This window comes from Diabrotica virgifera, chromosome 1, assembly GCF_917563875.1.
Source record: "Diabrotica virgifera virgifera chromosome 1, PGI_DIABVI_V3a".
In the NCBI taxonomy this organism is placed as follows: Eukaryota; Metazoa; Arthropoda; class Insecta; order Coleoptera; family Chrysomelidae; genus Diabrotica; species Diabrotica virgifera.
This window is the reverse complement of record NC_065443.1, coordinates 254392674-254419799: the sequence shown is the minus strand read 5'-3', so window position 1 is coordinate 254419799 and position 27126 is coordinate 254392674. Positions and strand designations below refer to the sequence as shown.

Genomic DNA, 27126 nt, shown 5'->3' with positions numbered 1-27126 from the left:
AAAGTCCCTGAGAACTTCTATAATGGTTATTTTAATAAGTTGCAGGGGTGAAAAACTAAGAGAAAATTTAGTGTGATTTTTAATTTCAAATGTATCATTCAAAATAAACTTTTTATTTATTCTAAGGGACTTTCTGCCCTCGGTAATAATTTAGTCTTTCATTCTGCGTTTAAATTTTTCCAAAATATTTATTGGTTTTTTTCAGGATTCGAAAAAAATAAACACAATGCCGTGGTAATATTTTCCAAATCTATCTTTGTCTTACAACGCACTCAGCCGAATATAATATTGTCAGCATATATTGTCAGTCAGACACTGACAATCAGTGACAATTTTAAATATTTGACATTGCATCGGGAATATGTTGAGTTATTGATTAAATATTATTGAAATATAGTGTATTTGATAAATAATTGATTTAAGACGTGAACTTAATAAAAAGTTATTTATTGTGTATTATTTGTGGAAGATCCAATCAGAGAATACATCAGGATAATATATTCTGTGATCCAAGTATTTTGTTGTTAAAGATGTTCAAAATTGTAAGCGTTCCATAACAATATATTATTAAAAAATCACTTTAACACTTTTCTTCTTCTCTCGATTGACTATTAGTCTTTGTTATACAAATAAATTATTACAATCACTGAATACATAGTGAAAAAATTATCACATTTATTAACTGAATTAATAATTTCCAATTATAAAAATAACAGTTATCCAAGAACATTCAAAACCCATCTCTTTAAATTAATGATGACATTTTCAATGTTGTTCTGAAGCTATTTTCTTGTGGCATTTTTATAATCAAGTATATTCAAATGGGAAATAAGCCACAATTTTACCTAAAAATGATTTTATTAACGTTTCGACGCCCAAGTCGGGTGTCGTTGTCAAAATACAAAATAATACTAAATAAACAAAAATGTTGTTGCTTAGTAAATGACATTTTCAAGTAGAATGACATTCTAGTAATGTTTACATATCCATACCAGTGTGAATTTTACTACACGTAATTTGCATTGTAAAGACAGAAAAATTAGGGATACACGTAAAATATTTGCGAATTATGTATCCATAGCCTTAAGAGGAAACCGTAGCGAAAACGCGTTCCAAGATTGCGGCTGTGATTTTGAATATTTTTTCCAGATATTTGGCACACGTATTCGTAATATAATAAAGAATGGCGGTACAGAGCCCAATTTGAAAAATATATTAATGTGTGGAAATTACTCTGTAATTAAAAACAATATTAAAAAAACGAGCCTGTACCGCCATTAAGAAGAACAAAAAAATACACTTTCTTTAAATAAACTTTTTTATCCGATGCCTAGATTTTGTGTAATTTTGGAATTACTAATGAAATAAAAAAATTTTAGTAGTTCCAAAATGACACAAAATCTAGGCATCGGATAAAAAAGTTTATTTGAAGAAAGTGTATTTTTTTGTCCTTCTTAATGGCGGTGCAGGCTCGTTTTTTTAAATATTGTATTTAATTACAGAGTAATCTCCACATATTAATATATTTTTCAAATTGGGCTCTGTACCGCCATTCTTTATTATATTACGAATACGTGTGCCAAATATCTCGAAAAAGTATTCAAAATTACAGCCGCAATCTTGGAACGCGTTTTTGCTACCTGTTGATCGCTACTGTATTACCTTAATTTTATATTAAAACTGTAACCTATACCTATGTAACATTTGTTTGATACAGGTAGAAAAAAAATTGGCAGAAATGTCTGAACTCACCTACACAATCCTCAGGCTTCCAATTGTTTATGGATTAGGAGACAAAAGCGGTTTGATGCCTAGAATAATCGCAGCATCCATATATAAGCATGTAGGAGAAACCATGAAACTTCTATGGAACTCTGAACTTAGAATTAGTACAGTACATGTCCAGGATGTATGTAAAGCAGTATGGTTCGTAAGTAATAGAGAAGACACGAATGGACAGGTAATGAGAAACATTTTATAGTCAGTATATGTAGGTCTAAGCTATGTGTAATTGTAGATCTATAATGTTGTGGATGATGCAGACTCTACTCAAGGCTCAATATCCAACGTCATGACAGACATATTCAATGTCAAAATCGACTATTACGGCAATCTTGTTTCCGCGGTGGTAGACCTAGCAGGGGCTGCAGATGATGCCAACGACAAACATTTAGCGCCATGGGCAGAAGCTTGTAGAAAAGATGAAATCCTCAACACTCCTCTCTCACCTCACATGGACTCAGAACTGCTTCTCCACAAACATCTCAGATTAGATGGCAACAAACTGAAACAACTTGGCTTTGAGGTGACACAACCCAAACCTACAGCTGATAATATTAAGGAAATTGTTGATGATTTTATAAAAATGAAGGTGTTCCCCAGATCTCTCCTACCTTAAATCATTCTATATGTGTCTTTAAGTCACGCATATCTTTTGGTCATTTTTTGATAAACAGAGACGTAAGAGACTGTACCTAAAATGACAGTGACTTAGTATCTACTAAAAATTGATTTCGTTGGTTTTTAAGGTACAGACGTAGAAATATCACCTGGATTCGGTATCAGTATATCACTTTAAAAAAATTTGAAGTATTAAAATATTAAATAAGTTAAGTAAAATGTTGGATAAAACAATAACTGAACCGAATTTTCAGTGTGATGAGTCTACAGTTCCTGAAATTTGTCACATTTAATCAAAAGACAAGTGAGAGAAAAATCTGATATGTAGTTTGTTTTCGCTTTACAATATGTTAGGAGAATAATGCTACATACAATACGTTTTGTTTTCGATTAGATATAGGCCACTGAAAGAAGCGCTGAAGTCTGCAACATTGCTAATTCCACTATTGATGTATAATCGCCGAATAACGGCGGTGGACGGAGCGACGGAGTTAGAATCGGCGAGAATCGGGTGCTTTAGCGTGGGAAGAAGGGAACGGGTCTTGTACTCGGCGGCGCGCAGTGTTGCCATTTATAGGGCGTATCATCATCATTATCAATGGTGCTACAGCCCTATGAAAGAGCCTCGACCTTCCCAAGTCTATTACGCCAGTCAGTCCTATCCATTGCCAACCGTTGCCAGTTTGCTGCGCCTATTTTCTCCATCCTCATCAACACCATCTTTCCATCTAAGTTTTGGCCTACCCCTATTTCTACTTCCCACATGTTGTGACATAAGGATTCTTCTAGGAGGGTTGTTATGCTGTGAACTTGCTAGATGTCCTGCCCATCTTAGTCTTCCTATTCTTATAAGAGATACTACGTCTTTACCACCAAATATATGTTTATATCTGTGGTATACCTCGTAGTTGTACCTCCTCCTTCAAATAACATTTTCACAGATGCCACCGAATGTGCCTCTCGGGATCCTTCGTTCAAATATAAACAGAAGGTTTTCATCTGCCTTGGAGATGGTCCATGTCTCCGATCCATATGTCAACACTGGTTGTATAAGGGTTTTGTATATGGTTATTTTTGTTTTTTGGCTAAGTTTCTGCTTCTCATATGTCTACTCCAGTCCAAAATAGCATTTGTTCGCTAGGATTATCCTTCGCTTGATTTCTTCCGTCATGACGTTCTCCTTGGTGATCAGGGAGCCTAAGTATGTGAATTTGTCCACCACTTCAAAGGTAGAGTTATCAACAGAGAATTGGTGACCGATGTTTCTGGCTCTATTGTTGGGTGTTGATGCCATCATCTTAGTTTTCTCCTCGTTTACTTTCAGGCCCATATTTTTTGAGACATTTGAGAAGGTGGTATACATTTCTTCTAGTTTGCGTGTTGTGCGGGCAACTAGGTCCACGTCATCGGCATATGCCAAAATTTGGGATGATTTATTAAAAATATTTCCTCTGTTGTCTATTCGGGCATCTCTGACCGCCTTTTCCAGAGCTATGTTGAAGAGGAAACACGCCAGCGCATCTCCCTGTCGCAGCCCAACATTCGTTTCAAACGCCTGTGATTGTTCGCCCTGTATTTCGACTTTGCAAACGACTTTACGCATTGTAGCCTTAACCAATCTTATCAGTTTGTCAGGGATGTGGAATTCATCCATGGCTTCATACAATTTATTTCTTAGAACACCATCATAGGCCCATTTAAAATCTACGAAAAGATGGTATGTGTCGATATTGAATTCATTGGTTTTTTCCAGTATTTGCCTTAGCACAAAGATCTGCTCTGTTGTTGATCGACCAGGCCTAAAACCACTTTGATATTCTCCAAGAAGCTCCTCTGAATATGCACCTAGGCGACCATATAAGATGCTCGAAAATATTTTGTAAGCTGTATTAATGAGGGTTATTCCCCTATAGTTTCTACATTCCAATTGATCACCGTTTTTGTGTAGCGGGCAAACGATTCCAATACACCAATCTTCCGGGATTTGTTCCTCATTCCAGGCTCTCAGTATTATTTTATATACATATTTGATTAATCAGGGTAGCACCTCCATATTTAATAAGTTCCGCGGATATATTATCACTTACTGAAGATTTATTATTTTTTAGGTGTTTTATTACATCCCGTACTTCTTGAATTGATGGAGGCTCTAATGGTGTATTGTTGGTTGTTCTTGGGTTAGGTTGATTTGGATCTTCTACTTCGATGGTAAGTAGTTCTTTAAAGTGTTCCACCCACCTTTCCAATATTTCTTCTTTTGTATTGAGTATGTGCCCCTCCTTATCCTTACATAGTCTTAGCCTTGGTTTGAATTCTTTTCTTGCATTATTCAGAGTTTTATAGAATTTTCTTGTTTGATTTTCCTGTTTTAATGCCTCAAGCTCTTCCAGTATTCTATTTTCATAAATTCTCTTTTTTCTTCTATGAATGCACTTCTCTTCTCTTCTAAGGTCTTTATATTTTTGTTGTTTTTCTCGGGTTCTTCTTTGCTGCATCTGTTTATATGCATCGTTCTTTCTTCTTGTAATGTCCTCACACTCAGCATCGAACCAGTCATTGCGTGATGGTGGTTTGTCTGGCCCTAGAATATTATTTGCTGCGTCTTTAATATTACTTTTACACATTTCCCATTGTTCGCTGGTTGTTAGATTCTCATTAATTATGCAGTTAGTTTCGATATAGTTTTGAAACCTTTCTACCGTTTGCGGATTTTTGAGGAGTTCAATATTAAGGCGCGTTGTTTTGGTACTTCTCTCCTTCTTCGCGTTTGAGATTCTAGCTCGAATTCTTGTGCCAACTAGAAAGTGATCTGAATCAATATTGGCGCCTCGATAGGTCCGGACATCCATCAAGTTTGAGAAATGTGTAGCATCTATGAGCATATGATCAATTTGGTTGTTCGTTAATCCATCGGGCGAGGTCCAAGTTCCCATAAGTATTTTTTTGTGTAGAAAACATGTGCTTCCTACGATCATGTTCTTTGCGGCTGCGAAGATGACTGCTCGGTGTCCATTCGAATTGGTATTATTATGGAGTGCTTATGAATCTGGTGCTTTAGCGTGGGAAGAGGGGACCGTCTCTTGTACTCGGCGGCGCGCAGTGTTGCCATTTATAGGGCGTATATCTAATTTAAAACTAAACATGCTGTATATGGTAGGAAAAATATAATGCATGCTTTTGCTTGTGTAAGAAACTCGTTCTTAAAGCGGTAAAAACATAAATCCGCCAGATTTTTACTCACTTGTCTGAAACTAATCGAAGTTAACTGAGTTTTCCGAATAATGATGCAATCGTATTTTTGAAATTTAGAATTTTATCAATGTTAAATGTTCTATACAAAAAAGATATTGATGTTATTATTGTATTCAACGTTACATAATACTCTGTCCGTTGGTTCTTTGTACGTGAGTCATTCAATTTATACGAAACTTTTATATAAATCAAAACATTTGGTACAAATCATATGTCATTGTGAAAGTCTTTTTTAATATTATAATATTTTTTTCGTCTTCGCGTGCCTTGTCCCTACCCCTATTCTCATTCAAAAAAGTAGTCGATTACGTCATCACGCCCAAATGGATGACGTCACTAGTACGATATATATGTCAAAAAATCATAATTTATAAATCGAATAACTTTTGTATTTTACATTTTTTTCTAATTCTGTAAATAAAGCAGTTTACAAGGGGGCCAAAATATAGTGAATAGCCCTGTACATTCACTGGGGCCGACCGACCGGCTCTGTCCCGTCATACAGCTGACCGACTATAATAACTTTTATTTATATTTAATTTAGAATGTGTGTACTGATTTTCAGCCTTGGTAAATGGATTTAATTACCTTCGTAGGAAAGCAACTTTTATACCCTCTCAGTAACCCCTGTTCTACGTTTAGCTTGACCGACCGCAGTATTTTTCTCTACACAATCACAGTAATCAACTGTGAAAAATCTAGCTTTAGTTAATTCAAAGAGATTTTTCAGCCTGCCTCTTGGACTATTACCCCAAGAAATCGAATACTGATTTATTTTTTAGGAATTGCAACTCTTTCTGAAAAAAACTTCCGCATACCAAAATGAATTTAAGTAGTTAAAAAATTAGCGCCTTGGTAATATTGCTGTTTTTATTTCATATATTTTATTGTGTAAGGACTAGCGGCCTAATTTCATGATTTTGGGATCTGTTAGTAGAAAAAATATGGAATATAAAAAGTAATTCGTGAATAATGCCAATACATGTGCAAACAACCAGCGGACGGACTTCTAGCAGTTTTGATATGTGCTTAGAAACGTTTGTAAGCGGAAAAATCGAACATGAAATACCTAATCTTCCATTGACATAGCTCTGTTTGATTTTTCTACATACAAACATATTTGTTTACTATGTTAACTTAGTGATACCATCTCTAATAGTCTACTTACTTATTTAAAACTGTGATAACTGCCTTCTCAGTTTGCCACACAGGGTTTTTGTACTCACGCAGCAGACTCTTTGGTTTTTTGATACTTGTTTTTTCTTAAATTTAGTACTTATTTTTGTGATATTTTCGTCTAGGTCTTAGTTTTAAAATTGTTACGCTCCGGTGTCTGCTCGAGGGGTATGAAGAATTCGTGACAAGACATCTCATAACGCGACAGTTCGTAACTACATATTCGTAAGGTCAAAATTGAATTATTCTGTTTATTTTTGTTAACGTGGAGACTAACTTTTATTACAGTTACAATTGAAATTATGTTTATCAATTTAATGAACCAGCATCAGGATAAACATTTTGGCACATTTCATATTTCGTGGAGAAATGATGACACATTGAAAGACTGAGAAGAACTTTAAATTATAGTCGTATAGATATCGTCCCTGCCATTTCCAACTATCGAATGTGAAAAGTGGTACTTTTCAGGAGAGCAAAATAACTCTTTTTTAGAGACTCCTAAATCAGCGCATTGACAATTGGGAAAATTTTTATATTTTTTGTATGTAATGTTTAATCCTTGTTAGATTGATAACAAATTTGAACTGCTTATCATTTTTTCTTTCCAAAAAATCACATTAGTTACTTTGCTTTTTGTATTAATCAAAGATTTGTTTCGATCCGATGTTTCAAAGTAGCGAATGTATAATAGCGAATAACTATAATCAAATAATGAAAATCCGTTAAAGTGAAATCATAAACTGCCTCACAAGAATTTCTTGGAAACGATACTGAAACAAAATTCGCACAAATTGTTAACACGTGCATTTTGTTCTTCTCAGCAGTCTAGCATTTTCGACAGTTTACAGAGTATAATTATTGAATAACTGTTATAAATTACAACACAAATTAACGAATCTGACACATTCTACATTTAGCGTTGTACAAATATACCTATAGTCAGGTGCGGTTTCTCCATTGGTTCACTTGTGCAGTGAACACCCAATCAAATTTCATTAAAATACAGCTTTTTAAAAATCTAAATATTATAGTATCATTAAAATATTTTTTCTTAAATCTCTTAAATATCATAGTATCATTAAAATATAACTGGTTTTATTAATCATATAATTTATTTGAATTACACCGCTACGCTAGATGCACGTGGCAAGTACAGAATTCAAATTAAACCCAGCCACTATACAGTAAACCTGTAGAAGAACGAGAGATCTTATATCCGTGAACCAGCGATTCTCCTATCTTAAAACATTGAGGATTTGTGCAGTGCACACAGAGACCGGGGCGGAGTGTTTCGATTCACAGTTTGGCATTTTCTGTTGTGGGAATTTAGTAAATACAATATTGGTAGTTTTTTTAGGATGGAGCCTTATTCAGTAAAGTTTATAAAAGAAAATGCAAATATTTTTGAAAATCGACTTCTTATAAAAAGAATGGACTAACTTGGCCGGAGATAAACTTTGTACAAGAATGTGCAATAAGAAATAAAAAGTTTAAACATTGTTTTAAAGTTGAAGAATATAGAAAAACTTCGTGGTTATGCGGGTGTGATAAACTACATTCTTTGTTTTGTTTTCCGTGTTTAGTGTTTTCAAAGAATGAAACTATAATTTCAATCTCGGTCTTTGGATGCCGTTAAAATAAACGGATTTTTAAATAGTTTTGACAAAGCCATTTTAATATTTGTAACTTCATCGTCCACCTTCACCACCGAAGAAGCGCCATCATTCAGTAGGTATATTCTGCACAAAACAAAAAAAGTGTGTGACATCCTGATTAATCGGGTCAAAGATAGGTTTCATTTTGCAGAACATCTTTTGGCGAGGCCCCCAAAGATTTTTCGCCTGCGGCGCTTATTCACCTTTTGTATAATTACTTTCTTTAATTTAACACCCTCCTTAAATTACCACGAGCCGCCACTGCCTATAGTTATACCTTTAGTTATATTTATACAAAACAAAAGTATCGAATATACCATTTTCGTCAGTTTGCAGTCAACCAAATGAAAAAATGTTCATATTCGATAGTTTAAACAGCATATTTCCCGCGCTCCAAATCAAGCTACAGTAACGAGAATTTGCCACAAGATTTATCACGTATCAGGTGAAAAAAGCCTCTGAGAAGCACCATATTACACCGTAGGAAAGTGTGTAAAATGCGTTTTTGTATAAATTCGGTAATACTAAAGGACATCGCACACATCTTATGGAAAATATAATGTCACTCAAATTCAATAAAATTTATACGATTAGATTCGTTTTAATATAACGATCAATTCTTATCATTGCGCCAACTCTTAATTATGATTAATTACGGCGCAAATTGCAATTAAAGTTTATCGAAATCACATTTTTGGAGTCCATAAAATGTTAGTTTACAATCATTATTGCTCTGAGTGCTATTCATAACAGCTTAAATCCCGCTGGGCCTAAGCGGATTAGTGAAACTAATCCGCTGATTTATGGAGTACCGAAAATCTGGGTATTTTAAAATATTTTCTCTCTCTAACTTATGTACCTACCCATTTGATTTCAGATTTATTTATATCAATTTCTGCTCTTATTTTTGAAAATAGAGAGTTGGCGCAATGATAAGATTTGATAGTTAATTTAAAACGAATCTATTGGTATAAATTTTATTGAATTTGAGTGACATTATATTTTCCATAAGATGTGTGCGATGTCCTTTGCTAAAAAAAATTAAATGTTGACGTTACGAATTGTACCGTTACGAATTTGTATAGTTGCGAACTGTCGTGTTACGAGATATCATGGATCCGAAGAATTATCGGTTGTTAAACGGCACAACGTAAACTTTATACAATCTACGTGTTTGTGATTTACACAAAATTGTACTACAGTTAACTTCTTGTATGTTTAATATTGCTTTTTATTACATTAGAATTTTGTTAGTTGTTTGTGATACAATCAAAAGTTCGGGCTCAAATTGGTGTCGTGTTCCTTAAAATGAAAAAGCTGTTAATCAAATATTACAGAGCGTTGATATTATAAGGTTGGAACATGAAGGTGAGGGAAAATAACCTTTATAAATGTTGAGAACACTCCCAAATATGTTGTTTATGTTCAATTGACCTTACAAATATGCATCTAGTGGTTAAGAACCTCATGCGGTGAGGCCACGAAGATCCTGCAGATCACACAGATCCTGATGGTAGAGATGTTGCAACCCTGGATGTCTAGGGGTACCAAAAAACTATGCGAAAACTTCTTATGCATACTTGCAGGTTTGCACAGAAGGTTTGTGGGTACTACAAACTTATACTTTCTTAATGCTAAAAGCGGAACAAATCTTTAACAGATCGGAGAGCACTATATGTATACATAAATGTGGAGCAAATCCTTGACGCATTTTTGAGAGCTTCTACAACGGAGGTGTTGTGTCCGTCTTATTTCGCTGTGGCTTTTATATTAACCAGGGACACTAACACTGTTGTCATTTATATATGAACACGTTTGGCAACGTTGGCAAATTATTGTCAAAAGCGGAGTTGTCAAAACTTTTATTACAAAATAAAAAATATTTTTAAACATTTTTAGATGTGCAAATTGATTTATTCTAAGAGTATCGTATTTATTTAATACAGACTATCGAAAATCAAAACGATATGCATCTAGTATATATTAAAAGGATATTCTAGATTTTCTTGGGTATTTTCAGTCAATTTCCAAGAAAATCGGAATCTTCAGTGATCTGAACTCCAAATAATTTGGAATTTAAAAGGCTAAAGACTAACGCTCGGTTTCATAATCAGTTAATGTGGACTTTAAATTTTAAGTTGGTACCTGTATCAATGCAATTCATATGGGTAAATGTCAACGTTAAAGTGAACTTTAGTTAATGTTCACTTTAATTTCACAGATTATGAAACCGGGCGTTAGTTTTCAATCTAATAGCACATAGAATAAGACGAAAAATATTACTCTACGCCCACCAGACTGAAAACCATCGGAACCCTCTCTGGTTACACCTCTGAGAGTTCTAAAATTTGCAGGCCATAACGAATTCTGAGATTAAAGAAGATAAGGGAATTTTACAATTTATAATTCACGTCCCATCTGCTCAGCGCGGTAAAGTTCCAACGAGAATGGTTCCCTTTGTACTCTAATCAGAGTAAACATGTAAATCAAAAATGAATAACCATTTCCAATTTCGTTGCAACACGAAAATACAGGCGCATCATATTCTAGTTCACTCAGCAAGCACCTCTACCGGTTTCGAAACTTATTAGTATCTCATCAGGAGGTACATATGCTGCTCTCTCTCTGACCCAACTAGGACAAAGCCCGGCGTGCAGTTACGTATTGCAACGAACAAAATGACAGGGATGCCCTAACGGCAACTGCTAGCAAAAGACTAAGTTTTGCTAGCACATAGAGCTAAGCTTATTAGCACATAGAATAAGACTAAAAATATGTGTTGCTGCTAGGGCATCCCTGTCATTTCGTTCGTTGCAATACGTAATTGCACGCAGGGGTTTGTCCTGGTTGGGTCAGAGAGAGCAGCCTATGTGCCTAATGATGAGAGACTAATAAGTTCCGAAACCGGTAGAGGTGCTTGCTGCACTCTCTGATTGAACTAGAATATGATGCGGCTGTATTTTTGTGTTACAACGAAATTGAAAATGGTTATTCATTTTTGATTTACATGTTTACTCTGATTAGAGTACGAAGGGAACCATTCTCGTTGGAACTTTACCGCGCTGAGCAGATGGGACGTGAATTATAAATTGTAAAATTCCCTCATCTTCTTTAGTCTCATTATCCGTTATGGCTTGCAAATTTTAGAAGCCTCGGAGGTGTAACCAGAGAGGATTCCCATGGTTTTTAGTCTGGTGAGATGTAGAGTAATATTTTTAGTGTTATTCTATGTGCTATTAGATTGAAAACTTAGTCTTTTGCTAGCAATTGCCGCTAGGGCATCCCTGCCATTTCGTTCGTTACAATACGTAACTGCACGCCGGGGTTTGTCCTGGTTGGGTCGGAGAGAGCAGCATATTATGTGCCTCCTGATGAGAGACTAATAAGTTTCGAAACCGGTAGAGGTGCTTGCTGCACTCTCTGATTGAACTAGAATATGATGCGGCTGTATTTTCGTGTTGCAACGAAATTGAAAATGGTTATTCATTTTTAATTTGGATTTTTTTTTGTTCGACTGTAATGTATTAATATGAAAACAAGATAGCCTAATTGAAAATGCTTCGAAATGTACTGTCAATATTCAGTCGGTCTTCCACGTTCACGTATTTATGAACCTTGTTCAAGTTATTAGAGATTTAGATAAGATAACTGAGTTGAAGCTACTTTTATGCCTTGAATAAAGATATAAACGATCTTTCAACGGGTAGCTGTCTTGGATACCAGACTCAGTAAAATGCAAGTTGAATTCAAATAAAAATGTATTCTGTTCTTCTGTATTGATTACATGTGAACAATAAATACAGTTAATTGAAGTGACAAGACGATGCGTAGTACATATACGCAAATCCAGGCGAACGAATGATTCGATGCTGGTATAGGATTAGAGATGGGACGGATCAATCAATACTCAATCTGATAAGGAACGGCACTGCGATTAATCAATATTTAATCGCCGCGGCTGGACGGTTTGGCCTTAAATCAGTACTTTATACGCCCGGTTTGGGAACTGCTACTAAATCGATCCTTTAGCAGAGGTGATTGGCCTCCAGTTAATAACCTTTGGCGGAAAAAGTTGTACCAGATCATTTCTCCGGCAGAACTCATTTCTCTATTGTGACAAACGTCGTTTTATATAGTTGCCGGTGATCCATCTCCACCGTACGTCAAATGGAAGTGGTGGGTAGTGAGCGCGTGTATACGCAGCGCTTTCAATCTAGTGGCGCGAGTTGTTACACCCCCTTCTCTTTGGAAAAATAGTTAGTATACGTTTTTTTTGTGACGTACAGCTTACAACGTTATTGCCTCGGAAACGGAGTCCGGACAAAAAATCCCCACAAATTATCCCTGGGCAAAAAATCACCGGACAAATCACCACAAAAAATCCCGGACAAATAATCCCCACAAATTTTTTGGACAAAATATCTCCACAAAAAATACCCAAGAAATATTTGCAGCCGAATAATTCTCTAAAAGTTTTCCCGAAATTTTACTAAATTTCGAATTCCAATTCCATGCCGAAAACTTCAAAATTTACATGACAAAAGAGTGTGAGTTTTTTCAAAAATCGTGGAAGATATGGGGAATGAGCTAAGGCTGTGGGAATCATGCTGTAATATTATTCTCTTAAATCTTTGACTGACTGTGCTTTGAATAACTATGTTCAAAACATGGCCTATTATCTGTGTGCATCACCAACGCATTTAAAATAAAACGGGGAGTGCGACAGGGAGACACAATTTCGCCAAAATTGTTTACAATATTATTAGAGCAAATGTTTAAGAACGCATATCTGAGTGAATAGGGAATTAATGTCTACGGAAAAATTCTTAGTCATTTGAGATTCGCTGATGATATTCTTATTGCTTCTTTTTGTTGTTTTTGTTCTTTTTTGCTGACAGCATCGATGATATATTCAAATATGAGCAAATATTTCTTGGGGATATTTTGTCCGGGGATTTTTTATTCAGGGATAATTTGTGGGGATTTTTGTTCGGGATTATTTGTCCTAGCTTCCTCGGAAACTGGTCTTGGATGACTGTCAAGAAGATGCTCCCCTCTGAAGATATTTTGCATGGTCCCATCAAATCAATTGAGTGTGTCAAGGCTTTTCTACAGTGGATAGTTACATTTTTCCTGCTGGTTTCATCTGCAATGGTTACACATAAGATATTTTCTTTGTACATAGTCAGGCCACTAGTATTTTTACGCTATGCAGTAAATGATTGTCGCAATCCTTAAACGGTTCCTATTCGGGGTAGGTTCCTATTCGGATCCTACAATGTTGCAAACAATGACGTATAAAGAATACGTCAATTTATGGTCGCCCCTCTCATATTTATGAATCCTCGAAAACTAATAGAGAATTATATGAGAAAAATAACAAGATAACAAGTGGAGTTGACAACGCTTCTAAACCTTATATCAAAGGCCTATCGCTCTTCCGTGTCGCCTTAAATTTAAGGGCATAAAAGCTTCCGAAATTCTTATCAAAATTTGAGCCTTGCTTTTTATTATCTATCGGTAAGCCAAAAGGAGCTATGTAAGTTTTGTAAGTTTTTTGCTTCAATTATTTTGGTTATAACAGAAGTTTTTAGATAAATGGTATTTCTACTGAAAATAAGATTGATTGTAAGTGTGTTGGAAATTTCACAAGATGTAACTTGTATGATGAACAAATAATATATTTTTTGGTCGATTTTGCTCATATTTATTTGTATGTCTTATACGCGTTTTTAAAGTATGTACTTGATCAGTCTTGATTTTGGTAAAAATAACTATATTGTATTGGATTTTGAGACAAATGTCAATTGTCAACTAAGTGCATAGGTACAGTTTGTCAAACCTAGGAATAAGTATGAAAATCTTACAATCGCCATGTGGCGTTATGGCAAACTGTGCTAATAAGGATAAAGCAATGAAACGTTAGAAAAATTGTCAGTGTTTGTAATGAACTTTTGCCCTATGTTTGATGTTTGACAATTGTGTACTTATATTTGTACCAAGTCATGTCAAGTTCATGTCACCCTGAATAATGATTTACTTTTACAAAAAGTGTTAATATTGCCAGGTTCTTTCGATTTAGACTAAAAATAGTTGTTAAAGGAATTGCAAATAATGAAGACAAATTATAACACAAAAGACGATTAGTCAACTGAAACTATATTTACTACTATGTACTACATTTGCAGTATTCGAATGTAATGGAGGTATATCTAAAACAAAGTAAAGTTCTTCTCAGAGCCTTTTTTCATTTCGTCATGAATTTTGACGTCATAATATAAGTATAAGAATTTCTGGAATCATTTCATGACATTTTAGTTAAATCTGACTGCTGTCAGAATCGTAATCAGTCAAATGTGAAAAAGTTATTGCATTATAACCCTTTTATTTGCAATTTGGTATAAAAACAAATCAAGAGTGTTGATTGAGTTTATAAGAAGTTCTTCTTTGATTCGTATACTCGCATAGATTGTATAGATTACAGTCGTATATATTACAGGTAAATCATTTTTTCCGACTATAGCGCCATCTATCAAAAACTAGAATAAATGCGTGCCTTTTTTTCTGTCTCTTTAAACTTAATGCGTTAGAAAGAAATCGTGACGCACTGAAAGAAGGCTCTGAAGAGAACAGTAGCGACTACAAGAACTGAATATGTAGTTAAAAAATATGTACTCGTTTCAAAACAGTTTTCACATAGAAGTGAAAAGTGCAATTGCAGAAGCTACAAGTAAGAATGACAGCGACATGTTAATATTAACACTAGTATTTAAATACCGACTGAATTTTTGCTCAACTCTTTTTTGATTACTTAATTAATCTTTTTTCGCTGAACTTTAGTATACGTTTAATTATAAGTATTCTGTCATTGTACATTAATAATGTTAGTGTTGCAAAAATTACTGAAGACAACAGGTTAGGCATACATTTTGTATGATGCAAAATTCAAGATATAAATCATATTCGCTTTACTTCTTTGAGCACATTTTCAAAGTAATAAATTGAGATGTATTCGCTTTGTGCGTGACCATGGTGGGGTACTCTACAACGATGCCAGCGTGAGTATCGGCGAAATTTGACAATATTGGAGGTATCTTTGTATTGTCATTGTTTGTATAAAAAATTTGATTGTTTATTTATGGTAAATAAATGTTGCGTATTTAATTGTGCTAATAATAGCCAAAAAAGTAAGCGTAATTTTTATAGATCTCCAATGATGACAAATAAATTAGAGAAAAGATTTAAACTAGTAGGAGTAAACTCAAAAGACAGATTCACACCAAATAATGTCACTATAAAATTCACCAGATTCATCTTCTTTTTTGGTTAACCTTGTCAGCCTTGACGGTAATCCAGTAATCAGTATCGGACAACTTATAAGATTAATAACAATTCGCTATAGAGTTCTAAATACAACAGGTTTTTTATCTAAATGCAGACTAAAAATAAAAGAATAACTCAACTAAAAGAAAACAAAAAATCGACGATATAACTTAATTAACCTCGGAATTGTAAATGTCAATAGTGTCAAAATTTCATAATTTAGTGGAGTAAACTTGCCTGCGTTGTACCAATTAACAAACAAGCATTACAGCGCGGTAAATTTGAATTACTCCACCTAAAAACGAGGATAATTTTTTTCCTTTCTGTTCCATTTGGGGTTGAAAAGATAAAGTGTGATGAAATTTTAGAAACCCAATTCTTAATACCACATCCATTTTATACATAAATTGGAAAAGTATCGTTAAAAAACTAATTATTAATAATTTGTAACTTCACAATATGTATTTATCATACTCTTAATCTCAAATTGTGATCTCCAAAAATGTCAGGTGAGGGCACTAAATGTCGCGTCAGTCATTCACGGAGCGAATAGATTAAAAAATGATATTGGGAGCTATTTTAAATCAACGTTGTGCAGCAAAATCTTGTTTAGTCTTAAATATATTCAATTGTGGAGTGTCGTGGTTAAACCACCAAGAATCTGTCAAGTCACGAACATATGTTTATTTTTTTACTAAATAAAATTCAGTGCTCGATATCTGCCTTTTATTTCGTAAAATTCATATATTCGAGCATTCAACCACTTCCTATTTTATATGTTTATTTGTTCAGATGCACTCCTTGCTTGCCTTACGACTTCAATAAGTAAAGCTAAAATTATATATATGCACACAATCAGAAATTATTTTCATGTACTTATTTATTTCTATGCCACTTTTTTATACATCGTGATTACGTTGTAAACTGTGTTTCGTTCAACCAAAACTTTATTTATTTCGATAGTCCTATTAGTTTAATTCAGTAACACTAAATACATACAAAATGTACAGAGTTGAAATAAAAATTATTTAGACTATAAATAAAAAAAATAAATTAACATTCTTAAATGAAAATAACTTCTTTAATTTTTGCAACAATTAGGTGATAAAAACATTCCAGTTGTGTTTTTTATTGTGATTTGTTTTCAAAAGTGTCAATTTTAGGATAAAAAGTGCTCAATTTGTTCAAAGGTTCTCACGGAGCTTTATTTTCATACTGTTATAATCAAGTTACTATTATACCTATTGTTATTGTATTATATTGGTAATAAATATATACTATTGATGCGATGTTTTGTTGGAGTTCCTATTCCAGAATTTTTCGATCACGTTTCATGAACACTTGTTGGGAATTGCATTTATTGCAAAAAATATAATTTATAAACTTTAAATTAATAAGAGCCCACGAATCAGCTACTTAAGAATAATACTCAATAGAAAAAGCAAAATTTAACCGTGTTCAGGGCTTCGTAATCAGGTATTGGACAAGTTTTTTCGTTAATATATACCAGGGTTGTCCAAACTGTGGCTCGCTAGCCACATGTGGCTCTCAATAAATTTACCTGAATTACTTTTAATTTTTGTAAAATTAAAAAATCTACAGTTTCGTCTTGATTTAGGTCTGTCTCCTGCCATCCCCCGATAGTACTATTTCTAGGTCTACCTATTGTCAAGGAGACTCTGTAGAAGACAAATTTACACCAAAACGTCCATAGTTCTCGGTACAAAAATAAAACTATTTATATCGTAGTATGGTTAGTTAACGGGGAATAAGTGAAATAAATGTCGACTTGTTTCAAGTTCTCTGTTTAACCCAGATATGACAATATCAAATGGCACCGCTAGGAAAATATTCCAATATGCGGTTCAGAGAACCTGTATGAATCGAGTCTGCATTAATTTCACTTATTCCCCGTTAGAGGGCGTTCTAATCATACTACGGTATAAATAGTTTTATTTTTGTACCGAGAACTACGGACGTTTTGGTGTAAAGTACCCTGCACAAACCTTATGGAAATTAGGTCCCAGTGGATTTCGTTCATACTTTGGAAAAATACTGTTTGAAGCATCCTGATAAAAAGTTCTTATGGGCACAACTCAATCGTATGAAGGATTTTCAAGATATAGAGGCACAAACTCTAAGGAAAATTATAAGATTTACTGTGTATTCCAATTCTCTGAGTTACTGGTTATTTGGCAACATGTAGAAGTTTGGATTAAGGAAAAGTACTAGTAGTCTAGGATTTTTCCTGGATACCCAACCTTTACTTTGACCTTCACCTTTCGAGGGTTTTCGGCAATAAATTGATATAAACAGATTGAACATGGTTTTTTGGGATCGCTAAACACGAATATGCCATCAGAATTTACCTCCGGATGACGTGGTGGCCATGGCCACTGTAAGGGACGTCATCTTCTAGAGTTTCGATGGTTTTCGGCATTTAATTGATGCAAATGAATTACTGGAGGGTGTTTTGAGGTCGCTAAACACGAATATGCCATCAGAACCGACTCCCGGAGCACCTGGTTTCCAAGGTAAATGAAAGGCGCTCCTGGAGTTTTGAGGGTTTTTGGTACTACATTAATGCAAACGGATTAGTTATAGATTTTTAAGGTTGCTGAACACGAATTCGTGATCAGCACAGACTCTGAGCACCTGGTGTCTAAAACAGGTTATCTTCTGGAGTTAAAAACCTAAGAGTAATCCATTTGATTCCTCCGAAACTCCAGAAGATAACCTGTCTTACGCACCAGGTGCTCCTGTGTCTGTACTGATCAAGTATTTGTGTTCAGCAACCCCAAACACCTATAACTTATCCGTTTACATTAATGTAGTACCAAAGACCCTCGAAACTCCAGGAGCCCCTTTCATTGACCTTGGAAACAAGGTGCGCCGGGAGTCGGTTCTGGTGGCATATTCGTGTTTAGCGACCTCAAAAAACCCTCCAGTAATTCATTGGCATCAATTAAATGCCGAAAATCATCGAAACTCTAGAATATGACGTCCCTTGCAGTGGCCCTGGCCACCACGTCCTCCGGAGATCAATTCTGATGGCATATTCGTGTTTAGCGATCCTAAAAACCCATGAGTAATCTGTTTATATCAATGTAATGCCGAAAGCCCTCGAAACCCTAGACTCTAGAAGAAGAAGGTCAAGGTCAATGTAAAGGTCACCATTGGATAGCCAGGAAAAAATCCTAGTCTACTAGTACTTTTCTTTGATCCCAACTTTTACATATTGCCAGATAACCAGTAACTCAGGGAATTGGAATACCCAGTAAATCTTGGTACCAGTAACTGCCATGGTATTTCCAGAATTTGTAGTATGGTAGATCGTCGATATGTTTCTTCTGAACCCACATTCAAAGAGGCTAATGCTACATTCCACAGATGGAGTTATCATGAGATTCCAAAAAAAACCATCCTCTGTAAGCCATGGAAGTGTAACTTAGGAATTTGCTAGTGTTTGCTGAGAATTGTCACGAATGAAATTTTTTCCAATGAAGTTATCTGTTGTAAGAGTAGTTCATTTGAAGCAAATTTCATTGAAAGCAATTTTGAGCTGACACAAGTTAAGTAATGTTTTCCTTCCATGGTTTACTGAGGACGAGGTTTTTTTGCATTCTAAATTTGTAAACACAAACATGAATGATTTAGATTTTTTAAAATGAGACTGTAAAAAACATATTTTATCTATCGTCTTATTGCCTAACCTACTTTGACTTGAAGAGAAAGCCTTCCCGACCTCTACGATGGTCGGTTTTAAGGTCATCAAAGAGTCATAAACCTTGGAGAAATAATCGCCTTTCACTCCTTTGGTCTCATAAACGGTCATTTCCTTTTTCAAAATCTTTTCGTAATCTTTTTAGGAACCAGTTTTTTTATAAAAGTTTTCTTTCTCGTTTCAGTTCAATCTCAAGTTCTTGTTCTAAAGTAAAATTCACGGGCTCTGGATCAGTTGGCTCATCTTCTACTTCCATTATGTCCTCTTGCACTGATTCCACAATCACTTGTCTATTTATTATACGACTCAACAATTTTTTTATCTCTTGTCCCATTCAATCGCCCTTGTGGCACGTTCTACCTGCTAGCGCGATAGAATGGCAAGTTAACCTCTTTCGAATTTGACACGTTTGCGGATCCAGCACGGTTTGCTGCATACAGCATGTAAAAAAACTTCTCTAGAAACACTCCTTTCATTTCTCCGGCAATCGTTCTTCTTGCAATATCATAATAATGCTGTTGATGGAGTGCGTCTCCAAAGAACATTAAATATCCTTACTAGGTGATGCAACAGAGAAAAAGTGTCTGTCAATCCTAGTAAAACGTAGTATAGTCGGTTCGCTAAACTCGGACACAATTGGCTAGTGATTTTAGTAAGTAATTTTGCCAATTTCTTAAAATTGGCCAAAAAAAATAATTACTAAATAGTTAATAATTACTAAATAGTTAGTAATTTTGCCAATTTTGGCAAAATTGGCCAAAAACAAAAAAATGATCTTCAAAAATCACTAGCCAGTTGTGTCTGAGTTTAGCGAACCGACTATACTATAGTTGATTTTTTAACCAAGAGGAGTAAACTAAAAAGACAGATTCACACCCTAGAAAAGTCACCAAATTCATCTTCTTTTTTCGTTGACCGCATCAGCTTTCGATGATAATCCATACATATTATATTATACTAGCACATCGCTAAAGAGTTCTAAAAACAACTGTTTTTAAATAATAGTAGACTAAAAATCTAAAAATTAAAGGAATAATGCAGAAAACAAAAAATCGCCGATATACTTAATTAACCTATAAAATGACAGTGTCAAAATTTCATAAATGTCATTAGTGTCAAAATTTAATAACAGTGGAGTAAACTTGCCTGCGGTTGGACCAATTAGAAACAAGCATTACGGCGTGGTAAATTTGAATCACTCCTCTTGGTTAAAAAACAAACAATAGATAACATAGTATGGCTAACATTTAATATTGGCTTTTAAATATGAGGCTATGCAGAATAATAGTAATCTTGTCAGTAGTTTTAATATTATAAAATCTTTAAAAATAATACCAACTTTATTTAGGCATCTAACAATAAATTTTTGTAAATGTAACTTTTAGGTATATTACATATATTCAACTTTCTCATATTCCTAATCATAAACACTATGTGCTAGGTAACAGGAGCAATCACCAAATTCAGCTTCAGTGAGTCCCTGTTGGGTCCTACAAGATAAACAGGCTCACTTTGGTCTTGTGAAGCAGCCTGCTTATTCAGCTCATAGAAAGGAATAAGATTGTCAATATTCACTGTCCTTTCTTGATCGCTAAAATGGTGAATAACTTCCTTTACTTCCATAACATGTTCCACTCCTCCTTGCATTCCATATATCAGAACTGATATTTTGACCCTCGAAGTTGACTCTGATAGCTCTCTGCTTGTTAGAGAGAGCCTCACTGTTGTTAATATCTCTTCCGGGACCTCTAATGTGCCTTGCCATACGATCAGGAAACATTTTTTGAACCAGACACCTTTTGGATATAGATCAACCAGCCATTCGTTGATATTGCCTGATTGATGTTCTGCTGTGGAGAGACAAGAAGAAAAAACAAAGGTGCTAGTATGGTAATTTGGAATGCTGTTGAAGTTGTCTATTGTCAAAAGGGCACTACAGCTATCACAGGTATATAATCTAGGAGTAAACAGTCTTTTGCCTTCATCTGTATTGAAATATTGTTTGATTAGTTCTGTATAACCAGAATGGTAGTTCATACTAATAGACATTCTGTCCATATAGAACTCTTTATGCAGCTTTAGCACAGGTGACAGAACCAGATCTGCCAATTCTCTTGGACTCATCATTGGAAATCTAATGTAAGTCAGGATTTTTTCAGTCAATAATCTAAATTCTGTCTCAATTTCCTCAGAAGTCAATCCATGTTGGTACAATTTAATCCTCTGTAAATCTAACCATCTAACGGCACAGTTATATAAAACAATTTCATTATGAACGACTATATCATTTTGTTCCAGAATGTGAGAGAACATATTGATATCAAAGTTACAAAAGTCTGGAGTGTTGGCAACAATCTCAAAGTTCCTCTTGATGTAATTTTGGCACGTTTCAAACACTACATTATGGCCACAAGCTGTTGCATACTGCCACCAAGAGAACAACTGGTTGTGGTATACTGCATGAGGGACATGTTTACACATATAAGAAATGCATATTCGTGATAAGCTCTAAAAAAGAAAATTAAATAAATTATTAATATACAGGAGTGTCTTCTTTATGTTAATACTGACCTTTTCAAATACCTTTTTGGGAATAAAATGTAAATTACAAAAAAAACTTTCAACTTGAATTGGAAAGCATCAAACAAAGGATTTATAGTCTAACAAGCTATCTAAGAGAGTCAGGAATATTCAGCTCAGCGCAGTACTATTGTTCTGAGGTGTGAAATTTCATCAACAAGAAATCTAAATATACATATCAGTTTGAGAAGTCCAGGTACGGGTTTAAAGTAGGTACGTTAATTGCCCGTAGTCTCAGCTACTAGCTATATAAATATATTTTTTCAGATATTTCTTATATAATCAAGAGGCGTCTTTTATTTCAGTTCGTTCTCATTAGATATCCTCAGAGGATGTATATATGACTACCTCTGAAGACCCTAGAGGGACCAGTCCTCTAACTGAGTATCGGGACCGAGTTTTCGTTGGAATTTGACCATGAGGTCAGGTAGTGAGGTGCAATTTTTAGACCTCACCGTAGTCTCCGTGTCTTCTTTTATTTATCATTCGTTTGGTTTGCAAGTAATAAAAACCACGAATAGACGTAACCAGAAACTTGGCCTCATTACAGGTTTTATTTCTCTGGAAATAAAACTTCGAATTGTTAAATTGTTACCCTTTTGGGGATTATTTTTATCTGTTCAATAAAGTGTCTAAATTTCACACGAAAACCTGTGTCCAAATTAAAAGCGTAAAGTTAAGGAGAGCAATGCAAATCGAGAATGACAAAGGGATTATAAATAAACCGTCATTATAACCTCATTACTAGTTATTAGCATGTATGTTAGTTTAGTTTCGTTTTTAGTAATATTAGGGGGTGTCTCTGACTTTAGGCAATTAAATAGCATTTACAATTTTAAACCACACCCGCATCAGTGAAAGTTAACTTGGAGAGAAGAGGATATGGGACTACTGATGAGGGGCAAAAAAGCCCCGAAACCATTATAGACTCTTCCTGCACTCTCCGATTTAACTAGAGTATAATGCTGCTGCATTTTCAGGTTGTAAAGAAATTGAAAATGTTTATACGTTTTTAATTCATTTACTCTTTTGTGGAGTACTTAGGAAACCTTCTCGTTGGAACTTTACCACGCTGAGCAGATGGGACGTGAATTATTTAAAATTCCCTCATCTTAATGTTCGTCTCGGCACCCGTATGGCTTATAATTTTTGAAAGTCGCGGAGGTAGTAACCAGACAGTTTCCATCTGTTGTCAATCTAGTGGTATGAGAACGATATTTATTGATGTTTTCTGTACTACTGGATTGAGAACTTAGTTTGTTTCTTAGCAGATGTCGCTACGATATCCGTGACATTTCTTTCTTTGCAATCTGGGAAGGCACAGATCGAGGTACCTGGTTTAATTGGAGAGAAGAGGATATGGGACTACTGATGAGGGGCAAAAAAGCCCCGAAACCGGTATAGACTCTTCCTGCACTCTTCGATTTAACTAGAGTATAATGCTGCTGCATTTTCAGGTTGCAAAGAAATTGAAAATGTTTGTACATTTTTAATTCATTTACTCTTTTGTGGAATACTTAGGAAACCTTCTCGTTGGAACTTTACCACGCTGAGCAGATGGGACGTGAATTATTTAAAATTCCCTCATCTTAATGTTCGTCTCGGCACCCGTATGGCTTATAATTTTTGAAAGTCGCGGAGGTAGTAACCAGAGAGTTTCCATCTATTGTCAATCTAGTGGTATGAGAACGATATTGTCGTTTTCTGTACTACTGGATTGAGAACTTAGTTTGTTAAATGAAACAGTTTCTTAGAATGATTTTATTGCATTATTGAAAATCGTAATAGTTACTTTTTTACTAGGGGATTACAAACCAGGTAGACTAAAATCATTTTAAAATAATTTTGTAAGTTACCTATTTACTTGTTTGAATTTGTTCAGTAAGGAAGCAAAATTGTGGTATATTTATAAATGTTTTGTCTGTAGGAAGACTTCTTGTGAAGTTGTTGATAATAATAAAGCCTAAAGACATAAGTGTTAAAAGACCATTAAAACGAAATATTTTGTCAGTTGACACAAAAAAATATATGTGAAAATATATGACAGTTACATTTGACATTTACACTACTTTCGACGACTTTCCAAATTGAATGCAGTGAAGGAAGGGGCGACCTTAACACTACCTCAGACCAGTGCAGACAGTGTGGTCCATATCAAATACCTAAATCGATAATAAGTAGAATAAAAAGAAAAGACTATAGTAAATATTTTTAAAAAATTGGACGAGAATGATGTGGAAGAAAAATTTATACCATGTATTCCGGCAGGTGTGAGTTGACGGAATTAATTAGAAATAATAAAAATAAGTTAACAACGAACAGAAAAAAAAAATTTATTTATTTTGGTAACAAAAAGGTGTTGCTTAGTTAGACCTCGGAAAAGGGTCGGTCGTTAGCGAGTAGTGCCTCGGTTGCACGCTGTGAATAGACTGTTAAGAAAAGCCACAACCTATTATCGATGTTATGCCTTTCTACAATATGGTCCGGAGAGGACAATAAATCGCTCCGATCTGACGCATAAAAACAGACACACTTCTGCAGTTTTAAAAAGGAATGCATGTCCCAAAGTGAGTAGTTGACATAATGGTCTGATATGGTAATTAATTTATGGAGACTTCAGTTTGTTAAACTGACACTCCAAAAACATATGGTCAGGGGATGCATTCGTTTCGTAAAACCATGTCTTTCTTAGCGTCTGGTTTGTATAATAACGGTGACTTTATATGACCCGTATTATTTCGTTTTGAGAAAAAATATTAAAATTAAAATTAGCAAAAATAGTAATTAAAGCGTATCGCTATACATGTATGAAGAACGGATGATTCCCATGTTAAAAACCATCATGTAAATATTGCAGAAATATGACACAGGACTCAAGTGTTCTGGTGAGACAGTAAGACAATGTCTTTTAAAAAATGGCTTTACAATACGAAAGATCTGTAAATGAAAAGTGGTTATGGAATCTGCTCATCTACTAAAATAAAAGATATAATTCTTAATTCAAATTCATGAATGCAGAGAACCCAGGACATTACAAATTATGGTCAGGTAGATTCTTCTGGCCGTTGCACAACAAAAGCTCCAACAACTAAAGGCAAATGCATTATCATAATACATGCTGGAACAAAAAATGGTTTTATTCCACAAACATTAAGGAGTTCTGTATCGACTACCATGATGATATCACATCAGAATTATTCAAGAATTGGTTTAAAACATGTGACACCAAATACTGTTCGTTACCTAGGTATTTATTTTCAATACCTTGTTAATTCTATCCAATACATATATTGTAAAGAGCAATTCTTAACTGTAACAATTGGTAATGATGAAATTCGATACAAACTGCATGTTACATAACTCTGTATCTTGGAAGAATAAGGGCCAATCTCCAAAAATTGCTGTTTTTAGCTTATGGTACCAATATTCATGTCTTTTTTCATACTTTCAGTAGTAAAGCGGCCAATCTCCTAAAATTGATCATTTAAAAAATAAACATCTGTTTTAACGGCCAATGTGCCAACTAGCTGAATTTTATAAAGGCCAATGTGTCACTTTGGCCCTTTCAATACGCAGGATAAGCTAAGCCAATGTGCAGATTGGCCCTTCTACTTGTTTTGGAAATAACACCATTTGAAAAATTTATTAAATTACAGAATCAAACCTAAGTGCAATTTTTGTGAAAGGTATTACCCAACTGATAAGACGTTTTCGTCAGATGAAGAGTTAGCATTGCTGGACAACTGGAATGACAGTACAGACATATATTTAAGAATATAACCTGTCTTTTCATCATCCTGCTAACGACACATGTTATAAGTGTGAGAGGATTAATTTAGTCTCAAATCCTTAGCTAGTCTAAAGGAGGTTAATGAGCAATAACAGGAAGAAAGAGCGACGCTGGAAAAACAAAAAGAGAACCATTTGCTTCTCGCATTAAAAACTTACTCAATGAAAGCAGCAGATAAAGAAAGTTCCAAAAGGGATGGAGCAACAGTTACAGCTTCTTTTGATTTGGAAAAGTGTTGATTTGTGTTTGCAAATGATGATTTGTGTTCTTTACCAGAATCTATAACAAAGATAAATTTTTACAGCGGCTCATGCTCGGGACAAAGTAAGAACATTTACTTAATAACAATATTTTGTACTCTTATGCAAGAAAAAGGCTCCGTAACTGAAATTAATTATAAGTTTATGGAGCCTTGACACACACACATGGAAGAAGATACAATTCATGCCTCAATTGAGAGGCAAAAAAAGAAAACCACAATGGACATTGAGGTACCACATGACTGGTGCAATTTCATTAGGAGTGTACAGAGAAAATCCGCTTTAAATGTCCTCAAAATGAATCAAACTGATTTTATAAAGTTTGGGAAGCTATTGACTAACAAGCTTGTTCACAGGAAAAAGAACGAAGAAGGTGAAGTAATACCATGGATTCAAATCAAGTGGCTAAAATTCACAAAAGAGGCATTTGTTTTTTTCTATAATAACTTCGAATAACTATAATAACTAACTTCGATGCCACGAAATTCAAAAAAGTTGATCTTAGGAGAGGATCACTTCGAAAACGAGAAAGCAAAATAGATTTTTTATTGGCGCCCATTAATAGCGAACCCCTACCATTACCTGAACCTAAAGTGAAAGCCTTAAGGAACTATTGCCCTACATCAGTCAATACAATAGACGATTTCATGAAGAAATTAGCTATTCTAAAGGAAACTTAGATGATTTTCCAGCACACGAAGGAGATGATTTTTCTTATTCTGACAGCTAAAAATAATAGTGTTTTGTTCTTTATCATTATTTTTTATTATTATTATTATTAATAATACCCATACTTTGTAAAATTAGAAGTTTCTCTTGAATACATTTTATTAGTAATCGAAATTATGATTTCATTAACCATGTAAGTCAAGAGAGTGAGTGGCACAGATGCATAATAAAAGGGCCATAGTCCAAACCAAAATATTATACGGTAAATTGAAAAAGGCCAATATCCACCTAAAA

At 34.6% G+C, this 27126-nt stretch overlaps 2 protein-coding genes across 3 annotated transcripts in view; one reads left to right on the top strand and one right to left on the bottom strand.

Moving 5' to 3' along the window:
- The window catches only part of LOC114334218 (uncharacterized), a 28751-nt gene extending 11658 nt beyond the window's left edge, over nt 1–17093 (top strand). The window contains exons 4-5 of the mRNA XM_028284253.2: nt 1718–1960; nt 2018–17093. Of these exons, the coding sequence (XP_028140054.2) occupies nt 1718–1960; nt 2018–2398 (624 nt within the window). The 3' untranslated portion in view covers nt 2399–17093. The remainder of the gene's footprint in view (nt 1–1717; nt 1961–2017) is intronic.
- A 3761-nt stretch (nt 17094–20854) lies between these two features.
- Nucleotides 20855–27126, bottom strand: part of LOC114334220 (kelch-like protein 4) — a 31343-nt gene continuing 25071 nt past the window's right edge. For both annotated transcript variants that reach the window (XM_028284254.2, XM_028284255.2), the window contains exon 4: nt 20855–22041. In XM_028284254.2, the coding sequence (XP_028140055.1) occupies nt 20971–22041 (1071 nt within the window). In that variant the 3' untranslated portion in view covers nt 20855–20970. The remainder of the gene's footprint in view (nt 22042–27126) is intronic.